Raw genomic sequence first — 23410 nt, forward strand, 5'->3', positions numbered from 1 at the left:
TTTTATACTCTTTAATGAAAGGTGATACAAGGCGGAAGTCCGCGCCGTTTTTCAGCAGTCGCGTCACATGACCAATGCCAGCGAATCAGGAAGGTGGATGTCACAGTGACGTTGTCCAATGACGACGCCAGCTAGAGCTCAGCACAGCGTATCCGCGTATTCTCAATGTTTACACAGCACCGGACCACACACGATCTGGATTGAATACGTGGACCCTGGCGGATTCCCGTTTCCCGGCGTTTCCAGGCGTTTTAATGTAAACGGACAGTGCATCCGCGAAGAAAACGAGACAGATACGGTCTAATGTAAACTTGGCCAGAGACAAACAACCATTCGCACTTATGGTCCATTTAGAGCCACCAATTAGCCTAACCTGCATGTCTTTGGACTGTGGGGGAAACTGGAGTACCCAGAGGAAACCCACACAGACACGGGGAGAACATGCAAACTCCACACAGAAAGGCCTTCATCGGCCACTGGGCTCGAACCCAAGATCTTCTTGCCGTGAGGCGACAGTGCTAACCACTACACCACCGTGCCACCCCTACAATTGAACATGGACTTGGTAAAAAGCTTTTAGTGGATTTTTTCGCTCCATATCTGTGGTCAAATTGCTCTGGTCTGGCATGTAAATTTATTCGAATACAGCGCAATCTAATAGCACTAATTTATCATCATGCTGAAGGAGCGCAGCAACAGCTTGTGTGATGATAGCAGTCTTGGAGCATATGCTGATCACCACGAACAAGCAACGAGAGAAGATGACTCGCATCCGAATCCTCTACATGGACATGAGCTCTGTAGTCCGGGAGCTCAGTCTAAACCTCAGATCCATCATTTAAGAGACGATTGTCCGAAGGTAATGAGCCGAATCAAGCCAGTGACTCATATGATTCAGCGACACCAATGTGTGCCTGTGTAAATTGAAAAGGCATGTAACATCTGCTTCAGTGTAATCATTCTAGTAGGTTTATGATGAATGATTCGACATGGGATAAGCTACACCTGCATGTTTTCTTTAGCTAAGACACTGTTGAAATGCATAGTTCAAGAAATTACCACTATATCCTAGAACTCTTAAACATAAAAAATAAGCATTTAGAGATACTTCACGAGAGGATTTTGAATTATTTATTACACGGTTATTGAAAACAGTATGATATTTGTAATAAATTCAGTGTGTGGGGGGTTTCCCCCCCTCTTAAACTCTCAGGATGCACCAACATGGCCAGACTCACATTACATTACAGGCATTTAGCAGACGCTCTTATCCAGAGTGACGATGTACAACATACCCAGAGGAGCAGTTGGGGGTTAGGTGCCTTGCTCAAGGGCACTTCAGCCATTTCTGCTGGTCCAGAGAATCAAACCAGTGACATTTTGGTCCCAAAGCTGCTTCTCGAACCATTAGGCCATGGCTTCCCCTATTACATTCCTCTTTCCTATTAATTTCACTGTAATCAATACATAATCCTTAGTATGTTAAGCTGACTTTGACTAATGCTTGACATTTATGTGTATGAATTTTACTGGTGCACCGAGATACAATCGCCAGAAACGCCCAGCCAAAAACGGCACTTTCTATAGAATAAAAATGCTACAAATTCAACCAAACTTGCAGATTATTTAGGTTTAATTGATTTATTGTTGGCTCAGTTTTGTGGGGTAATATCCAATCGAAATTATGTTGCATAATAATAATTATTATACATACAGGACACTTTTTCCAGGGAATAAAAATGTGTTCTATTCCTTTCTAGCAGGTTTCATTCATTTGGTTTGATAGTATGCAATATTGTTAGCATGTTTCTTATCCTACATGTATTACTCCACTCTCCCCAATGGAGAATGAGCGTGCTATATTGTTACAATATTGCACATTGTCAAGAAAACACGATGCCACACGTCGGAGACATAAAACTTTCGCGTTAGCGAGCAACAGTGACAGTTTGTAAACAAACATGGCTGCCAGGTTTGCTTCGTTAAAAACGGAAGATATTGAGATACACCAGGTCGCTGTGTATAGATGTCCATGCTGATTTTAAAAGTAACTAAGTAAATTACACAGGAAATAAATAAATAATAATAATAATAATAATCAGCTTGACTGCGCTAGCATTGGCCTTTGCTAATACTATGCTGGCTGGAAGGTAACTGGACTGCCATGCTAACAGCACCGAGTCGCGGTAAGCTAGCACTGGCCTTCGAGAATGCTGATATGAAGAGTGTGTGTGTATATAATAATAATAATAATAATAATAATAATAATAATAATATTGGTTGGCTTTTTTTTCATGGTCTATCAGATATACTTGTCTTTGACTTGTTCAATATCATGCTAGCTGAATGGAATATATCTGATATACCACTCAATGCCAGCCAATATTATTATTTAAATAATAACTGTTTCAATTCAATCCAGTCTCACAACATAAAAAAAAACAGCAAAAAAAAAAAAACATTTGCAGCACCTTCGAGACATTTGAATATCACTGCCCTGGCACAAGCATAGGCTGCAAAGCGCTTGCTTTAAAGGGCTCATGATACTTCTTCTCTACTCTGTAAACACAAATGGGTTTGTAAGTCATGCGCTAAAGTAGTACGGTAATGCAGGTATTTTCAAAACGCGGGTCGTTTTTACACTGTAAATTCTTTAGCATACTGAGAATACAGAGACGTTCACATTACATCTCATCTCATCTCATTATTTCTAGCCGCTTTATCCTGTTCTACAGGGTCGCAGGCAAGCTGGAGCCTATCCCAGCTGACTACGGGCGAAAGGCGGGGTACACCCTGGACAAGTCGCCAGGTCATCACAGAGCTGACACATAGACACAGACAACCATTCACACTCACATTCACACCTACGGTCAATTTAGAGTCACCAGTTAACCTAACCTGCATGTCTTTGGACTGTGGGGGAAACCGGAGCACCCGGAGGAAACCCACGCGGACACGGGGAGAACATACAAACTCCACACAGAAAGGCCCTCGCCGGCCACGGGGCTCGAACCCGGACCTTCTTGCTGTGAGGCGACAGCGCTAACCACTACACCACCGTGCCGCCCTTCACATTACATGGTTGTTTTAATTACTTTATAGTTATTTAGCATAAAAAAACAAGAATTCCATAAATTATTCCAATTTATGCAAAAAAAAAGGATTGTTGGTGGTGGTGATGATGTTGGTGGTGTTGCTGTTGGTGGTGGTGGTGATGGTGTTGTTAGTGGTGGTGGTGGTGTTGATGGTGGTGATGGTGTTGTTAGTGGTGGTGGTGTTGATGGTGTTGCTGATGGTGGGGTTAATGATGTTGGTGGTGGTGGTAGTGTTGATGGTGTTGTTGTTAGTGGTGGTGGTGTTGATGGTGTTGGTGGTGGGGTTAATGATGTTGTTGGTGGTGGTAGTGTTGATGGTGTTGGTTTTGTTGTTGTTGTTGGTGGTGGTGGTGGTGGTGGTATAAAATCCAGTCTTTTTTCAGCTTTCTGTTTTTGGTCTAGGATACCTATTTTTTTATTTCAGCCAAGAGTTTTCATTTTGCTGCATCACTGTCAAATTTAATCAAAACAAAAAGACTCATTTGCATTTAGACCTTAGGAAAATCAGTGTAAAGTGTTCTGAATATGTGTGGCAGGAAAAGTGGCTCCCACGTGCAGCTTGGGGTTACTGCTTAATCCCACTTGGTGTAAAATCTTTTGGCTGGTAATAAATAGTAATTAGGCAAATTCCTAAATTCTACACTTCAAACACAAACTCAGACTGTGAGCACTGCAGTACTGATGCTGCGTTATTATTCAAGCCCTGTTTAAAAAGTTCCAGTTCGGCTGTTTTTAAATTAGCCTTGTCTCAACAGGGTCCGTTCAAGCATTAGTTTTCATCAGAATTTCATTCCAGCCATTCACAGCCTCGGGTCATCTGGAGAAAGAAATGGAAAAAACAAAAAGAAAGCACAATCTTATGTGAGCCTGGAGTTGCCTGCACACAAGTCCTGAGAGAGGTCGTGTCCATGACCAGGTGACTGCTTCACTGCTCCTGCCCTCAAATCTGCCTCTCCGTGTTTGTGAAGTGCTTGACTTTTAGCTGTGGGAAGAAAGACAGAGGCACTGAAGCATGCTGCTGGTCCCCACACATCCAATTCTTCCATCACACTCTTTCTTTCTGTTCAGTGACTTTTCCCCCCAGTTGGCCATCCGCTCCATTGCGTGCCTCCATCCAAGTTGATAATGATGAACCCAACGTTTTTGAGTTTCTAGTTTTCATCCAGTATGTCCTGAATTTTGGTTTCAATTACCGTAGGTGCATGACTTTCAGTGCACGACTAATTAATTTATTCCAAACAAAAAGATATACTAAGCATTCAGAATATCTATAAAGACTTTAACAAAAGTATGTTCCTCATCAGACTTTGGGTCACGATGTAATCCCTGTTATTCCGAGCTGTTCAATAAACAGACTGGGAAAAAAGTTCTGCTCTCAGATCTCAGGCAGCAGAAGAGATTCTTTTAGTGCCTCATATCCAGACAGCATGTTAGGAGCATATTAAAAAGTAATTGGTGCTGCAGAACTGGAGCAGGTGCGAGAGAAGAGCGCTATCGCTTCTCTCAAGAGATCGTGCTGAACTTCAAAGAAACCAGTTAGCTGTTGGGGCAGAAAGTTTGCCAAGTCATTACACTTCCCCTCTGTGGTACTCATCAGAATTTGCATAATTGTGATTGGGTATGATAAAGTTCACATAGCCTATCAAACACCATCTTCAATCTGCCCATCAGGGATGATCATATGAATATATATCCACTTGAGAGAGTTAAGATAATAGCAAAGGAACAGAGGTTATTTGATTGCATCTCAAAACGAGAAGAAATTCCTCCAAGTGTGTGACAGCAACAGGTGTTAAAAAGCTTAATGACGCATGCACTCCAGAAAATCAAGAGACAAGCTCTTCTATTTCAAGTAAATAGGAAGAACATTCTCCAGACCTTGGTGCCATGGCAACAATGAGAGAAAAGTTAATTTTAAATTATTTACAGGTCCTCTAGTACATTTCAGCGTATTCCAATAAAAAGGTCCAGTCATGTGGATCGAATGCTTATTTGTTGAGGGTTGAAGTGGAAACTGGCACCAGCAAACATCAGAAGGACCAGAACAGAAGGTCACAGCAGAGAAACTGTGGAAAATTAATCCCGATTCCACTTTCCACAAGCCCTGGGTTGGTGTGGAGAACAGAAAAGAAAAGGAAAAAAATGTGCAAAAGCCTAGTGTAAGAAAAGATCATTGTTGCATCAGTTTTGAAAGTGTGGCTTAGTGAACCTGACACACAACGGGTTTCTCAGAGCTCCTCAGACACCAATACAGACTTATACATAATTCAGCATGACTTGTGCCATCCCATAATATCCATCCATCCATCCATCCATCCATCCATCCATCCATCCATCCATTATCTGTAGCCACTTATCCTGTCCTACAGGATCGCAGGCAAGCTGGAGCCTATCCCAGCTGACTATGGGTGAGAGGCGGGGTACACCCTGGACAAGTCGCCAGGTCATCGCAAGGCCGACACCCATAATATCCTGTTGGTTAAAAAGTTATAACTTCAAAAACTTTTTCCAGTTTTCTTGTTCAAGTGTTACAAATAAACATCACATCCCAACATCATATATCATACTCTTTCTTTCTTTACAGCCATTCAAAGTGGAACAAAAAACAATCTCTCCTCCGTCAATTTTGTTTGTTGTTTTTTGTTGTTGGGGAAGTTTCTTTTTTTCTTTCTTTCTTTCTACATTGACTTTGTTGGGGGGTTTGTTGGTTAAAGAGTTGGTCAGTTGGTTAGCCTTTCTTTCTTTCTTTCTTTCTTTCTTTCTTTCTTTCTTGAGTTTGTTTAGAAGTTTTGTTGGTTTGTGTGGGGTATTTCCTTCCTTCCTTCCTTCCTTCCTTCCTTCCTTCCTTCCTTTCCTTCCTTCTGAGACAGCCAAACAGAATGGGAAGCACAATCTCTCCTATATTCAGTTTCTTTCTTTCTTTCTTTCTTTCTTTCTTTCTTTCTTTCTTTCTTTCTTTCTACATTGACTTTGTTGGGGGGGTTGTTGGTTGGAAAGTTGGTCAGTCTTTCTTTCTTTCTTTCTTTCTACATTGACTTTGTTGGGGGGTTTATTGGTTGGAGAGTTGGTCAGTTTTTCTTTCCTTCTACATTGACTTTGTTGGGGGGTTTGTTGGTTGGAAAGTCAATCAGTCTTTCTTTCTTTCTACATTGACTTTGTTGGGGGTTTGTTGGTTGGAGAGTTGGTTAGTCAGTCTTTCTTTCTTTCTTTCTTTCTTTCTTTCTTTCTTTCTACATTGACTTTGTTGGGGAGGTTTGTTGGTTGGAGAGTTGGTCAGTCAGTCAGTCTTTCTTTCTTTCTACATTGACTTTGTTGGGGGGTTTGTTGGTTGGAGAGTCGGTCAGTCTTTCTTTCTTTCTACATTGACTTTGTTGGGGGGTTTGTTGGTTGGAGAGTCGGTCAGTTTTTCTTTCTTTCTACATCGACTTTGTTGGGGGGTTTGTTGGTTGGAGAGTCGGTCAGTCTTTCTTTCTTTCTACATTGACTTTGTTGGGGGGGTTGTTGGTTGGAGAGTTGGTCAGTCAGTCTTTCTTTCTTTCTTTCTTTCTTTCTTTCTACATTGACTTTGTTGGGGGGTTTGTTGGTTGGAGAGTTGGTCAGTCAGTCAGTCTTTCTTTCTTCATTGACTTTGTTGGGGGGTTTGTTGGTTGGGGAGTTGGTCAGTCAGTCTTTCTTTCTTCCTTTCTACATTGACTTTGTTGGGGGGTTTGTTGGTTGGAGAGTTGGTCAGTCTTTCTTTCTTTCTTTCTTTCTTTCTTTCTTTCTTTCTTTCTACATTGACTTTGTTGGGGGTTTGTTGGTTGGAGAGTTGGTCAGTCCTTCTTTCTTTCTACATTGACTTTGTTGGGGGGTTTGTTGGTTGGAGAGTTGGTCAGTCAGTCTTTCTTTCTACATTGACTTTGTTGGGGGGTTTGTTGGTTGGAGAGTTGGTCAGTCAGTCTTTCTTTCTTTCTTTCTTTCTTTCTTTCTTTCTTTCTTTCTACATTGACTTTGTTGGGGGGGTTTGTTGGTTGGAGAGTTGGTCAGTCAGTCAGTCTTTCTTTCTTTCTACATTGACTTTGTTGGGGGGTTTGTTGGTTGGAGAGTCGGTCAGTTTTTCTTTCTTTCTACATTGACTTTGTTGGGGGGTTTGTTGGTTGGAGAGTCGGTCAGTCTTTCTTTCTTTCTTTCTACATTGACTTTGTTGGGGGGTTTGTTGGTTGGAGAGTCGGTCAGTCTTTCTTTCTTTCTACATTGACTTTGTTGGGGGGTTTGTTGGTTGGAGAGTTGGTCAGTCAGTCAGTCTTTCTTTCTTTCTTCATTGACTTTGTTGGGGGGTTTGTTGGTTGGGGAGTTGGTCAGTCAGTCTTTCTTTCTTCCTTTCTACATTGACTTTGTTGGGGGTTTGTTGGTTGGAGAGTTGGTCAGTCTTTCTTTCTTTCTTTCTTTCTTTCTTTCTACATTGACTTTGTTGAGGGTTTGTTGGTTGGCGAGTTGGTCAGTCTTTCTTTCTTTCTTTCTTTCTTTCTTTCTACATTGACTTTGTTGGGGGTTTGTTGGTTGGAGAGTTGGTCAGTCTTTCTTTCTTTCTTTCTTTCTTTCTTTCTTTCTTTCTTTCTTTCTTTCTACATTCACTTTGTTGGGGGGTTTGTTGGTTGGAGAGTCGATCAGTGTTTCTTTCTTTCTACATTGACTTTGTTTGGGGGTTTGTTGGTTGGGGAGTTGGTCAGTCAGTCTTTCTTTCTTCCTTTCTACATTGACTTTGTTGGGGGGTTTGTTGGTTGGAAAGTTGGTCAGTCTTTCTTTCTTTCTTTCTTTCTTTCTACATTAACTTTGTTGGGGGGTTTGTTGGTTGGAGAGTTGGTCAGTCAGTCAGTCTTTCTTTCTTTCTACATTGACTTTGTTGGAGGGTTTGTTGGTTGGAGAGTTGGTCAGTCTTTCTTTCTTTCTTTCTTTCTTTCTTTCTTTCTTTCTTTCTTTCTTCATTGACTTTGTTGAGGGTTTGTTGGTTGGCGAGTTGGTCAGTCTTTCTTTCTTTCTTTCTTTCTACATTCACTTTGTTGGGGGGTTTGTTGGTTGGAGAGTCGGTCAGTCTTTCTTTCTTTCTACATTGACTTTGTTGGGGGGTTTGTTGGTTGGAGAGTCGGTCAGTCTTTCTTTCTTTCTACATTGACTTTGTTGGGAGGTTTGTTGGTTGGAGAGTTGGTCAGTCTTTCTTTCTTTCTACATTGACTTTGTTGGGGGGTTTGTTGGTTGGAGAGTTGGTCAGTCAGTCTTTCTTTCTTTCTACATTGACTTTGTTGGGAGGTTTGTTGGTTGGAGAGTCGATCAGTCTTTCTTTCTTTCTACATTGACTTTGTTGGGGGGTTTGTTGGTTGGAGAGTTGGTCAGTCAGTCTTTCTTTCTTTCTACATTGACTTTGTTGGGGGGTTTGTTGGTTGGAGAGTTGGTCAGTCAGTCTTTCTTTCTTTCTTTCTTTCTTTCTTTCTTTCTTTCTTTCTTTCTTTCTACATTGACTTTGTTGGGGGTTTTTTTGGCTGGAGAGTTGGTCAGTCTTTCTTTCTTTCCTTCTACATTGACTTTGTTGGGGGTTTGTTGGTTGGAGAGTTGGTCAGTCAGTCTTTCTTTCTACACTGACTTTGTTGGGGGGTTTGTTGGTTGGAGAGTTGGTCAGTCTTTCTTTCTTTCTACATTGACTTTGTTGGGGGTTTGTTGGTTGGAGAGTCAGTCAGTCTTTCTTTCTTTCTACAGTGACTTTGTTGGGGGGTTTGCTGGTTGGAGAGTCTTTCTTTCTTTCTTTCTTTCTTTCTTTCTTTCTTTCTTTCTACATTGACTTTCTTGGGGGTTTGTTGGTTGGAGAGTTGGTCAGTCAGTCAGTCTTTCTTTCTTTCTACATTGATTTTGTTGGGGGGTTTGTTGGTTGGAGAGTTGGTCAGGCTTTCTTTCTACATTGACTTTGTTGGGGGTTGTTGGTTGGAGAGTCTTTCTTTCTTTCTTTCTTTCTTTCTTTCTTTCTTTCTTTCTTTCTTTCTTTCTTCATTGACTTTGTTGGGGGGTTTGTTGGTTGGAGAGTCGGTCAGTCTTTCTTTCTACATTGACTTTGTTGGGGGTTGTTGGTTGGAGAGTCTTTCTTTCTTTCTTTCTTTCTTTCTTTCTTTCTTTCTTTCTTCCTTCCTTGACTTTGGGCCACGATGTAATCCCTGTTATTTTAAACTGTTCAAGAAACAGACTGGAAAAAAAGTTCCGCTCTCAGATCTCAAGCAGAGGAAAAGATTCTTGGAGATTCTTGGTTGGGGGTTTTGTTGGTTGGCGAGTTGGTCAGTTGGTTAGTCTTTCTTTCTTTTTCTTTCTACCCTCAATTTGTTTCGGGGGTTTTTTGGTTGGAGTGGGGGGTATTTCTTTCTTTCTCTTAAATTCGTTTTGGGGTTTTTTGTTGGGGTGGTTTTTTTTTTTGTTTTGTTTCTTTGTTTCTGAAACATACAATTAGAATGGGACGTAATTCAATCTCTGCTATATTGTGTATATTTGTTTTCTTAAGTTTTTTCTACCATCTTTTTTTGACACAAAAGAATCTCTCTCTCTCTCTCTCTCTGGCGACTGACAGAGTTGTCGTATATACCCCGTGCTATGAGTGGCGTACTCCACAGGACATCAGTGCAGGTCAACAGGAACAGGAGCAGGAGAAGTGACCAGCAGGCCGGTGGGACAGAGAGCTCAGGGGGACTAGCAGGGGTTAGGAACAGAGCCGTGCCATCCACAGCACTCAGAGACGCTCACCACACAAGAGCATTTTGGTAAAGAGAAAGGTGCCGTGGAATACAATGAAGCAGTAATGCCTCCTGTGTCCTCACCTGCACCACACTCATATTCTCTGCTTTTCATAGCAACCTGCAGAGAGGCATTTCAACAAGAGAAAAAAAAACTCACACACATCATGAAGCTAAAACAGTAAAGGTACACTGAGTGACTGAACATGCCAAGCCGATAAAGAAGTGGTAGACAGTCTTAAAATAAACTTTTCGAGGTGTATAGATATGCAGCATTATTTCTCAGATAAATCCCCACTGTGCCTATGATTGCACAATCTTTTATTTCACCTGCTCAGAGAATCACAACAAGGCTACTGATAAAAAGATCAGGAGTTCGCATCCCTGCTGTAGACAACACGCTGAGGATCCGAGAACGCTACGCCTCCTTAATCTGTTCTTCTCTTGATCCCTAATCCCACTGTTGTCTTCTTCCCTCCTCCATAGGTTAACAAGTCAATACCAGCCGAGGTCTTTTTTAAAACTCCACAGTTTTGATGCTTTATCACAGTGAGATGGATTTTAACAAGGGCAAGTGGAAACTACGCCGAAATGTAATTACATATTAATAGAGAAGTCATCATTTTTATTTTCTGTGAAGGCTTGAGGAGGGCAGAGGAGTGAAATCATGTGTGTTGCAGCAGGACTTCTGTGTACTGCACTTACAAGCTCAAAGCCACAGTCGTGTTTTTCTGTCTCACCTCCTCCGCTTCATCAGGCTGAAACATCCGCAGAGAGACAGCTGAATCACGCAGAGGGGATAAAGTGCATTTAAGTGCATTTTACTGTTTTGTTTGTTCAAGAAAAATTAGGGCTTTTCAAGAAAAGCTTCTCCAATATGACTTGCAGAGCACCGTACTGTAAGTGCATGTACACTGTATTGTTGTTGTATGACTTGGTGCAGTGATTAGTACTGCTGCCTCACAGCAAGCCGGTCCTGGGTTCGAGCCTGGTGGCTGACTGGAGGTCTTTCTGTGTGGAGTTTACATGTTCTCCTCATGCCTGCGTGGGTTCCCTCTGGATGCTCCGGTTTCCTTCCACAGTCCAAAGACATGTGGATGAGGTCAACTGGCTACTCTAAATTGCCTATGAGTGTGAACATGAGTGTGAATGGTTCTTCGTCTCAGCGCAAGCCTTGAAATGGATTGGCGACCGGCCCAGGATGTACCCCGCCTCCCGCCTGAAGCTGGGATTGGCTCCAGCTTCCCAGCTTAGTATAGATAATGGATGGATGGAAAACATTCATTTGTCATGCTCTTTTCTTTCTTTCTTTCTTTCTTTCTTTCTTTCTTTTGTTTTTGTTTGTTTCTTTCTCTCTTTCTGTCTGTCTGTCTGTCTGTCTGAGACAATCAAAACGAGACACAAAATAATCTCTCCTGTACAAACTCTCCTACCGGTATATATGCTTGGGCATTGGGGGTTTTGCATGTTTGCTTGTTTGTTTGTTTGTTTCTGTCTGTCTCTCTGTCTGAGACGATCAAAATGAGACACAAAACAATCTCTCCTGTATGAACTCTCCTATATTTGTTTGGATTTCAGGGTTTTTGCGTGTTTGTTTGTTTCTGTCTGTCTGTCTGTCTGAGACAATCAAAATGGGACACAAAACAATCTCTCCTGTACGAACTCTCCTATATTTGCTTGGGTATTGGGTTTTTTGTTTGTTTGTGTCTGTCTGTAATAATCAAAATGAGACAAAACAATCTCTCATGTACGAACTCTCCTATATCTGTTCAGGTTTTGGGTTTTTGCTTGTTTGTTTGTTTGTTTCTGTCTGTCTGTGACAATCAAAATGGGACACAAACAATCTCTCCTGTACGAACTCTCCTATATTTGCTTGGGTATTGGGGTTTTTGCTTGTTTGTTTCTGTCTGTCTGTCTCTCTGTCTGTGTGAGACAATCAAAATGGGACACAAAACAATCTCTCCTGTACAAAGGCCAAGTTTACATTAGACCGTATCTGTCTCGTTTTCTTCGCGGATGCACTGTCCGTTTACATTAAAACGCCGGGAAACGGGAATCCGCCAGGGTCCACGTATTCAATCCAGATCGTGTCTGGTCCGGTGCTGTGTAAACATTGAGAATACGCGGATACGCTGTGCTGAGCTCTAGCTGGTGTCGTCATTGGACAACGTCACTGTGACATCCACCTTCCTGATTCGCTGGCGTTGGTCATGTGACGCGACTGCTGAAAAACAGCGCGGACTTCCGCCTTGTATCACCTTTCATTAAAGAGTATAAAAGTATGAAAATACTGCAAATACTGATGCAAATACTGCCCATTGTGTAGTTATGATTGTCTTTAGGCTTGCCATCCTTCCACTTGCAAGTGGTAAGTGATATGCGCTGGGATCACACACACAGCGGCTCAGTCCCGAATCACTGCTCGTGCGCTTCACTCGCGCGCTCTGTGAGTTGCGCAGGGCCGGAGTGCGCACCCTCCAGAGGGCACTCGCTGTTCAGGGTGGAGTGATTTGGAGCGCAGGATGCCTGCGGAGCCGAGCTTATCCGTGTATTGGCGTTGCTGTGTGCACGCGAATCGTGTATTGGCGTTGCTGTGTGCACACTAATCGTTTTAAAAACGTTAATCTGATGATCCGCTGATACGGTCTAATGTAAACCCCATCAAACTCTCCTATATTTGTTTGGATTTGGGGGTTTTTGCTTGCTTGTTTGTGTCTGTCTGTCTCTCCGTCTGTGTGAGACAATCAAAATGGGACACAAAACAATCTCTCCTGTACAGTACAAACTCTCCTATATTTGTTTGGATTTGGGGTTTTTTGTTTGCTTGTTTGTGTCTATCTGTCTGTAATAATCAAAATGAGACAAAACAATCCCTCATGTACGAACTCTCCTATATCTGTTCAGGTTTTGGGTTTTTACTTGTTTGTTTGTGTCTCCGTCTGTCTGTCTGTGACAACCAAAATGGGATACAAAACAATCTCTCCTGTACGAACTCTCCTATATTTGCTTGGGTATTGGGGTTTTTGCTTGTTTGTTTGTTTGTTTGTTTGTTTCTGTCTGTGTGAGACAATCAAAATGGGACACAAAACAATCTCTCCTGTACAAACTCTCCTCTATTTGCTTGGATTTTGGGGGTTTTGTTTGTTTGTTTGTTTGTGTCTGTCTGTAATAATCAAAATGAGACACAAAACAATCTCTCGTACGAACTCTCCTATATCTGTTCAGGTTTTGGGTTTTTGCTTATTTGTTTGTTTTTGTCTGTCTGTCTGTCTGTCTGTCTGTCTGTCTGTCTGAGACTATCAAAATGGGACCCAAAACAATCTCTCATGTATGATCTCTCCTATATTTGTTTGGGCTTTGCTTTTTTTGTTTGTTTTTTTGTTTGTTAGACAATCAGAATGGGACACAAAACAATGTCTGCTATACTAACTTTCCTAGAGTTGGTTAGGTTTTGAGTTTTCTGCTTGCTTCTTTCTTTCTTTCTTTCTTTCTTTCTTTCTTTGACAATTAGAATGGGACACAAAACAATCTCTCCTCTACGAATGATCCTACAATTAATTTTCTTTCTTTCTTTCTTTCTTTCTTTCTTTCTTTCTTTCTTTCAGCCAATCAGAATGGGCCACAAAACAATCGCTTTTAAACAAGAACACATTTGAAAGACAGTGTTTCAGAGAAACGCCTTCCCTTTCAAGTTTGTGTGTGATTCCTGCATTATTTAACAACTCCATCCACAAGCAGAACATGCTCAGCAGATAGAAGAGATCACAGCACTCTTCTAAAGCATGAACAGAAAGATGTGAAAGGAAGAGCGCTGAAGGTGCTGAGACTAATTACGGACCTGAAAATGGAGGATGGACTTATCACCATTAAAGCCATGAAAGATAACATTGCCTTCTCCAAAACTGCATCAATAATATGGCTGAGATGACGTGTGTGACAACATACAGCAGCACTTTTCATCGGGAAAACAAGCCGAGAGCGTGATCTTTGAAGCAAGGCTAGAATAATTGCTGATGTATATTTAGTGATGTGAATATCCATGATGTGGCTGCAGGAGCTGTTTTCTCTTCAGGAGTTTAATGAAGGACACAGTCATGCCACATGAGGCGGAAGATCTGGAAGGATCTTTGAGAGAACGACACTGTTACATCCAGCATATGGTATGAATATACACTCGCTTATTTTAAAACAGAACCCAATATCATGGCCGTGCTACCATCTGACTGTGAAGACCAGGATTACATTTCCTTCCAAATGGAAGAGAAACACAAATAACTAGTTGTTGGACAAATGACCACTTGTTGGACTTCCAGATACAATCACATGTGCAGTCAATTACAAAATAATTAGCACCCATTGAAATAATGGGCAAGATAAGCTAACACAGAATGAATTGAATTGTCCAATCAAATAACTAGAGATACAACGTTCTTTGGAGTATTAGGTGTTATTAGCAGGCTTGTCGTACTCGAGTCCGACTCGTGCCCTAATTTTAAGAACTCGTGACTCGACTTGGACTTGAGCACTGATGACTCGGACTCGTGCACTAACTGCATTCGGACTCGTAAATTGGAGACGAGGACTCTGATATTTTCTTTATTTTTTGTAACATACCATAATAATTTGGCATAAGATATTTATAGCTACATTGATTTTGTACTAATTTTATGTAAGAGTGTCACACCTGCCTGCCTTGGCACGTGCATCAGATAGACTCTTGGGCGCGCTCCCGACAGCGCATGTGCTTTAAACGACTCGCACCTGCACAGGATTAAGGCGCAATTAGCGTGCCTATATAAAAATTGTGAAAACGCACTTGCTTCGCGAAGTATTGCGTTGCGTTGCTGACACATTACCGAGCCTTATTTCCTTGTTTGCTTTCCTGATTCCCTGTCTCGTTTTTGATTCTGCCTCGTCTACGATAGCCTGCTTGTGCCTCGCTCGACCTATTGCCTGTTTCACCGTTTTACGATTTTCCCTGCCGTTCTGGATTGTCTTCACTTGTATTAATAAACACACCTTCTGCACTTACATCCGTCTCCCAACCATCTCTGACAAAATACTTCGCACTCCCTGACAAACAGAACGCACGTTCACCTGTTCATTCGTCACGTTCAGGAACAAACTAATGTTAATGGTGCTGAAACAGCCACTGTCAAATGGTGCAGTTGGAGTGTTGGGCTCGACTCGGACTCAACTCAAAAAAAATTTTAATGACTCGAACACTGGGGACTCGAGACTGGACTCGAGATTTAGTTACTCGAATACAACACTGGTTCTTAGCGTTTCTGAAGGAGTTCTCCATTGTTCTAGGGTTCTACAGAACCTTTACATTTTCTCCAGGAAGGACAACGAAAGAACCCTTAAAGGGTTAACCTATATTTCCTCCAACAAAAATCACTCATAATAACTTATTTTCTAGTAATCGCAGTTCATCATATACACATATGTGGCAAAATTATTGGCACCTCTACAGAATTGTATGTAAAGGCCCAGTCACACAGCCGATCACGCATAAATCACGTTTAAAGTTGGCTTGTGCGTGATTGTCAGTGGAGAAACTGACCATTTTTGGGGGGTGTGCGTGGTCGAAAATCACAGATTAATTGCGCATGAACTACGTACAAATCACTTACAATCACTTACAAATCACGCACATCAGCGCATGGGGTCAAAAGAGGGACAATTTCTGGTTTTTATTGACGAACACTCCACGCATAAACTGCGTATGAACCACGTATAAGCACGCATGAACCGCACACTAGCACTGATGAACGACGCATAGAGCGCGCATGTCAGTGGATATCAGTGAAATGTACGTGTTACTACAGCGAGACATGCGTGATATGTGCGTTATTCGTCAGTGAAAAGTCATCGACGTGCGCGGTAGCCGTAAATTTCTTGCGATCAACCACTAACGGTCCACGCATATGTCGCGCATTGTCCGCGTCAGAACTACGGCAAAGGACGCACGAATTACGTTAAACGGCGCACAATCGCGCATACTTGTGCGTGATCAATATTTTTGAGCAGCTCAAAACCTGGAATCGCGCACAAACCCGATTCGTCGAACATCCACTGACAACTACTGATGCTCCACGTCAAAAAAACTTATGAATTACGCACAGCACTGATGAATCGCGCACGACTCGAAATTTATGCGCAATTCATGCGTAAATCGTAAGTTTTGGCTGTGTGACTGGGCCTTAAAATAATGTCAACTGAAAGTCTCATCTCATCTCATTATCTCTAGCCGCTTTATCCTGTTCTACAGGGTCGCAGGCAAGCTGGAGCCTATCCCAGCTGACTACGGGCGAAAGGCGGGGTACACCCTGGACAAGTCGCCAGGTCATCACAAGGCTGACACATAGACACAGACAACCATTCACACTCACATTCACACCTACGGTCAATTTAGAGTCACCAGTTAACCTAACCTGCATGTCTTTGGACTGTGGGGGAAACCGGAGCACCCGGAGGAAACCCACGCGGACACGGGGAGAACATGCAAACTCCGCACAGAAAGGTCCTCACCGGCCACAGGGCTCGAACCCGGACCTTCTTGCTGTGAGGCGACAGCACTAACCACTACACCATCGTGCCGCCCCTCAATTGAAAGTGTTTGTATTATTATTATTATTGCTGCTCTCAGGCCCCTGTAACCCTGTCGTCGCCTTTGAGCATTTCCTGTTCCTGTTTCTTTGACAAATAAACATGACGTTACCTACATGCAAAATCTTCTAAGGCAAAACGGTTGCTGACTTGCACGTGTGAAGTAATATGCGTTCACTGGCCACTTTATTAGAAACATGCTTATTCGTGCAACTATCCACCGCTTATTACAGCCGTGCTACACAGAAAAGCATCTCAGGATGCACAACACGGACTCACGGAAACTGGAAGGTTGAAGAAAAGAAAAACATCACCCTGGTCTTTTTCCAGTCCTCAACACTCCAGGTTCAGTGCCCATTGTTGGCTCAGTTTCTGGTTCTTGGCTGACAGGAGTGAAACCCGATGCTCTCTTAGTTCATCCACCTCCTCCAGGTTCAGCATGTTGTTCATACGGAGATGCTTTTCTGATCAACGTGGTTGTAAAGAGTGGTTATTTGAGTGACTATATCGTGCATTTCCTGTTCGCTTAAAGCAGTTTGGCCATTCTCTCCTGACTTCTCTTATGAATGAGGGATTTCCATCCACAGAACTGCCGCTCACTGGATATTTTTTATTTCTCCACACCATTCTGTATAACTTCTGAGAACGTCAGGAGATCAGTGGTTTGTGAAATACTCAAACCAGTCTGTCTGGCACTCACCACGATGCCATGGTCAAAGAGTCACTGAGATCATGTTTCTGATATTTGATAGCGAAAAGCTCTTGATCCGCATGGTTTTATGCATTGCGCCGCTGCTACATGATTGGCCGATCGGATCATCGCATGTGCGCAGGTGTTTCTATTAAAGTGGTCAACAAGTGCATATGCAGATTCTGATATTACAAATAAATATCTACATATACATATGGGTCTAATAGTGCCCATTAAGCACCAGTGTTGACCTATATTTATGGGATCTGCTATAATGAGCATGTGTTGCCTGCAGAAATAGTTACTGTTCCAGTGGAAGACATTTTAATGGTAGGCTCAGAAAGAGAATAGATGGTTGCTATTATAAACGGGTAGAAAGATTTGAATAATGAGCGAGAACTGGAGTTCTGCCAATGCACAGCATACTTATTATGCATCGCTATTGTGAGTCTCAAATGTTTCCTCGACGTGGGTCGCAATTCACTCCAGCAGGTCTGCATTGCCATGTATTGATTAACGGCGTGTTAAAAACAAATCTCTGTTCGAGGTTCAATAATAAACAGAAGTGAGAAGCTGGGCATCCTCATTGTCCTCTTCTTCTACATTTATCTGTACATGATTCAAACCAGAACAAAATAAAAACTAGCCAATCACCAGACCAGACTTCACGAAAGACGTTAGTGTGGATTCTTACCACAGGTTTCAAGCATCTGCAGTGTGAACTGGAGTATGAACTGTAATTTAAGCTGAAGTTCTGCGCCAGTCACTCACAGCAGGGTGTCACTCACTGCGGCACGGACATTTTTCAAGAGTGGTGACTCCCAGCAGATGATGTCATCAATAATGTATATGAAGCTGGTCTCAGGTGGTCTCAAGCAGTTAAATTCCTCGAACCACAACTACGATAATACGATTTGGGAAATTAACGAAGTGCCCAAAGCTGTCCAGTACAGTCTTTGAGATCACTTAGCGTTAACCAGTGCATCCATCACCAGAGTAGGCAAAAATCTCCACGACTTTTGGAGTTTTGGTTTACTTCTAACTGTTATGATTTTTCAAGCGATGAGTAACAGAGTGGGATTTGCCCTTGATTAATCAGAGTGGTCATTGAGAAGCACCATAACAACACTGATTTGGTTTTTTTTTTTATACCAACTATGACATGAACAGACTGTTCAAAGCTCATCTCATCTCATCTCATCTCATTATCTCAAGCCGCTTTATCCTTCTACAGGGTCGCAGGCAAGCTGGAGCCTATCCCAGCTGACTACGGGCGAAAGGCGGGGTACACCCTGGACAAGTCGCCAGGTCATCACAGGGCTGACACATAGACACAGACAACCATTCACACTCACATTCACACCTACGGTCAATTTAGAGTCACCAGTTAACCTAACCTGCATGTCTTTGGACTGTGGGGGAAACCGGAGCACCCGGAGGAAACCCACGCGGACATGGGGAGAACATGCAAACTCCGCACAGAAAGGCCCTCGCCGGCCCCGGGGCTTGAACCCAGGACCTTCTTGCTGTGAGGCGACAGCGCTAACCACTACACCACCGTGCCACCCCTGTTCAAAGCTCCTATAATAAAATTCTCCTTAATAACCAAGCATGAAAGGGGAAGGAAAGCTGCAAGAATTTTATCCTCCTCTGAACTGATACATAATTAACAGAAACCGTTTTCCACATAACCAAAACCGAGTGGATCCGATTCGGATAGAATGCTAATGGACGAAAAGTGCAGCACCTTACTTCATTGAAAGTGTGTGAATTATTCGGCACTCCTTGTGGAGCGGCGTGATCTCAGGGTTCGTTTCAAACGTACGGATGTTTTCTTCAAACAAACTCACAGAAAGTTGCACGAGGACTCTTGAGTAATCGGCTATGGAAATAAAGCACTTGAAAACCCTTAGCAAAGATGTTCTCGCAGAACCTTAATGTGAGTGGTGCTCGGGTCATCTAAGGAGGAGTGAAGAAAGGAAAGGAGAAGGATTTCTGATCCACAGGATGCATCGCACACACACACTTGCATAAGGGTTGTTTTACAATCAGGGTACGCAAGCTAAAAATCACATTTAACACTTATTATCTTCAATATCAAAAGGCTTGACTAAATAAACTTGGTTGTTTATTGTAGCCCTGTGATAGCTCTATTTACCATGCAAAAAAAAATTGGTGATAACGTTATTTTTGGTGAATGTATGGCAATATAGCAAAATTACTCGTGTGCTTTTTTGACCACAGGTAGCTCCAGAAGGGATGCACTTAAATCATTCTTTATACCATCAAACAAATATTTGGTTCCATATCATTGGAAACATAGTTAAGTTTTAATCTTGAATGCCAGTAAGTTTTCAGACTATGTAATTGTGTCAAAAAAAAGTCCTCTCCGAGACAGCTAATTTTTCAATATAAAATAACACATCTAAAACGATTATTTTCATCCTAAAACGTGGTCAAGATATTGGGACATAAATATTAGAGACGACTAACACAAAACTTACAGCCTTATATTTAAAAGCACTATGGAAGTACTGGATTCTGAATTGTCAAAAAAAAAAAAAAAGTCCTCTCTGAGAATCACTTCATTTGTTTCTCCCATCTTATAGCAGATTACGCAAAACTACCATACCAAAAAAATGACCTGAAATCTGTTCTTTAACTTGTCCTTCGCTTAAAAACTGGTACGAGAACCAGTTTGAATCAATTTGAATTTTGACACAAACTTTGCACCCTGATTGTAAAAGGGTTGATGGTAGACTAATTTTCTCTGCCAAGTAAACATGCGATGAGAATGATCCATTGTGCAAAGAGCTGCTGAAGATGTGGATGCAGAACGAGAAATCTGTGAAAACTTCCACACCACTTGACATCAGGGTTTTATACAGAAGCAGCATTTCTTCTAATAGCACACTGCTGTCATGTATAATGCATTTAGTGGAATGCGGGCATCCGTCCCCACCCATGACCAAACCAGTCCATGTCCAGAGGGATCCCTGATGTGAAATACAACATCGAGAGATGCGCGTGAGACATAGCATGCATTTAATTAACAATTAATAACAATTTGCATAAATACTGAAGACTAATCCTGTCCTGTGAAACAATGAGAAAATACAAAAGGCATTGATTATTATTATTATTATTATTTTTTTTTTTTTTTAAATGATACTTTGATCAACTTTCCCAGAATCATTTCTGTCGCGTGCAGAATTCCTTGTGCACGCGCGTTCCTCCACGCGGACACTTCCTACCTGCACGAGACCGTGAGCTCCACTTTGGTTGCAGGAATGTTGCCTGTAAACGGGTCGAATTCGTACACCGAGGCCATGTCGTCCAGCTTGTCCATAACGTCTCCCTCCATGAGTAAAACGCGTGGCCAGGCACACGCCGAAAAGAACGGAACCCCTTTCGGTTCTGACCAGGAACTCAGGAGGAAGGGGGAGCTGAGGGAAGGAAGGAAGTCCTGTAACACTGATTGAGTGATGTGAGAGAAGTTGTTTTGAATGAAGAAAGAAGGGAAAAGTGGAGGAGGGGAGAGCGGGGTGCGGTTGAACAGCGGCTTGGTGGATGGAGCGGAACAGCGCGCGCGGACCTTTTCTGTGCCGCACGTGGGCGCGGAGAGGCTGCGCGCGCGCCGTCCGCACGCAGCGCAGGACGGAAAGCCGCGGCAGCGCGCTCCGCCCCCTTTTCTCTCTCTCCGCGCGCGCTGAATCACAGAGGTGCGCGAGGACAATAATATCCGCAGTGCTGAATCAAATCACTAATCACCACCACAGCTCTGAAATTAAAGTGCAGATCCTGGACCAGTTCCGTTTTTGTTTTTATATGAAAGGCTGTAGGCGGGGGCGGCACGGTGGTGTAGTGGTTAGCGCTGTCGCCTCACAGCAAGAAGGTCCTGGGTTCGAGCCCCGTGGCCGGCGAGGGCCTTTCTGTGTGGAGTTTGCATGTTCTCCCCGTGTCCGCGTGGGTTTCCTCCGGGTGCTCCGGTTTCCCCCACAGTCCAAAGACATGCAGGTTAGGTTAACTGGTGACTCTAAATTGACCGTAGGTGTGAATGTGAGTGTGAATGGTTGTCTGTGTCTATGTGTCAGCCCTGTGATGACCTGGCGACTTGTCCAGGGTGTACCCCGCCTTTCGCACGTAGTCAGCTGGGATAGGCTCCAGCTTGCCTGCGACCCTGTAGAACAGGATAAAGCGGCTAGAGATAATGAGATGAGATGAGAAAACACATCTGGAAAAATCCCAAGGGAGTCTGGAGCCAGATTCGTGACATTACCTGCGGAAGCGCCAGCAGGCTGCGCGAACTTTGCACGGTTTCAGTGCACAGCCTGTGTAGACCAAGCGCTCCCGTTTCTCTCTTATTCTCCGGTCTTTTGGGAAACGATGAGTACTAATCCCATCAAGATTGTTGTTGCTACACCCGCCTACAATACATCTGTTAACCGTTTTATTAATTACGCGATAACGTTGAAGAAATTTGCAGAAAACCACCAGGTCGTTTTCTCATAAACAAACCAGCGCTAACGTAGGATTCAGAAGGAGGCGTCCCGCACGTGACGTCACGAAAATCAATGTTTGCCGGGAAATCCAAATCCAAAGTTTTTTTCAAAGGCGGTCCAATTCGCCTCAAATGGCTTGATTTCTGGTATTGCGCAAGGTGAAAAAATTGCACAAAATGCAGAATGTTACAGATATTTGACCAAAGTTTAATATAAAATAGGAGAATTACATTGATCTTGCTCCTGAATTTACCCGTGATATGTACTTTAAGTGGTGTTTTGTTTTGTTTTGTTTTGGTTTGGTTTGTTTAGGCAACTCTTAGGTATTTCGTACAAACTCACATAAGCAGGGGCGTAGCTAGGATTTTTCAAAGGCGGGGTCACACACTGACTGGCAGCCTGAGTACATTATGTAACAAAACATAATTACCATTGCTAGTTTTAGGTAGCTTTGAAACCGGCTCGGGTGGCACGGTGGTGTAGTGGTTAGCACTGTCGCCTCACAGCAAGAAGGTCCTGGGTTCGAGCCCAGTGGCTGGCAAGGGCCTTTCTGTGTGGAGTTTGCATGTTCTCGCCGTGTCTGCGTGGATTTCCTCTGGTTTCCCTGACAGTCCAAAAACATGCAGGTTAGGCTAATCGGTGGCTCTAAATTGACCGTAGGTGTGAATGGTTGTTTGTCTCTAGGTATCAGCCCTGCGTTAACCTGGCAACTTGTCCAGGCTGTACCCCGCCTCTCGCCCATAGTCAGTTGGGATAGGCTCCAGCTTGCCTGTAGAACAGGATAAGCGGCTACAGATAATGGATGGATGGATAGATGGAAACTGTCTTTTCCAGTATTGCTGTTTCTTCCACGTTTTCTTGATGATGTGTTCTAGAAACGGCACACTAAAATTTAGCTTCGAAGCCACAAAATGCAACTTTGATGATAAAAATATATAATAAATTGTTTACCTCTTTTGTTCACGTCGAAAGAAGGAGGAAAGTTTCACTTGTTTTGACATGGCGAATTAACACAAGAGGAAATACTCGTAATTCACAACTAAAGAGACAGCAGCTATACTGGCAGCTTGACCATGCTTTCTAGTGCGATCGTGTTGCTGTTTCAGTCCTGCGCGCCTTGGCCCGTGCACCTGAAGGCACGCCTCGGGCCGCGTGCACACCAGAGCTCGTTAACAAAGAACACCTGTCTTTAATCGGTGAACTATGTTTGGGCTATTTAAGGACTGCGCCCATGCAAAGATGATGTGAAGTATTACGCCACGTCTAGTGTGCCTTACTGAGCCTTGTTTCCTCTCCCTGTTCTTGTTGACCTCCTGGTTTTTCGACTCCTGTTTCTCGTCCCTTGAGCTTGTATAGTTTTGCCTCTGATATTCTGTCCGCGCCTCGGTTGACCTCCTGCCTGTTTCCTCGATTACGACTTTGCTTGCTGTTTCGGACTGTTTGCCTGTTGTGTGCGTTTCACGCACTTTATGCTCATATCGCACTGTGTATTATTTAACATATCTGCACTTACATCCGCCTCTCCCGCACACACTCTGACAAACTGGGTTTTCACGGCCAAACCACAGGAAGTCCATACAAGGTTAAAGAAACACTAATGAGGCTGAAGTGACAATCTAGTTTTAAAAAATGTTAGAAAAATTACAGTGGGCGCTTTTCTAATATTCTTATGTGGCTATTGAAAAAATGTATGGTCCAACAAAGGGGGGGGGGTCACGGGCACCCCAGGACCCCCCAGCTACGCCCCTGACATATTGAGCTCGT

General features: G+C 43.0%; 1 protein-coding gene across 3 annotated transcripts in view; it reads right to left on the bottom strand.

The window, feature by feature from the left end:
• cpne5b (copine Vb) overlaps positions 1-20621 on the bottom strand; it is a 304129-nt gene extending 283508 nt beyond the window's left edge. For 2 of the 3 annotated variants that reach the window (XM_060910664.1, XM_060910665.1), the window contains exon 1: positions 20399-20621. In XM_060910664.1, the coding sequence (XP_060766647.1) occupies positions 20399-20508 (110 nt within the window). In that variant the 5' untranslated portion in view covers positions 20509-20621. The remainder of the gene's footprint in view (positions 1-20398) is intronic. The other variant, XM_060910663.1, reaches the window with a different exon arrangement.
• Positions 20622-23410: the final 2789 nt, after the last annotated feature.

The sequence above is a fragment of the Neoarius graeffei genome, chromosome 26 (genome assembly GCF_027579695.1).
Source record: "Neoarius graeffei isolate fNeoGra1 chromosome 26, fNeoGra1.pri, whole genome shotgun sequence".
Taxonomy (NCBI): Eukaryota; Metazoa; Chordata; class Actinopteri; order Siluriformes; family Ariidae; genus Neoarius; species Neoarius graeffei.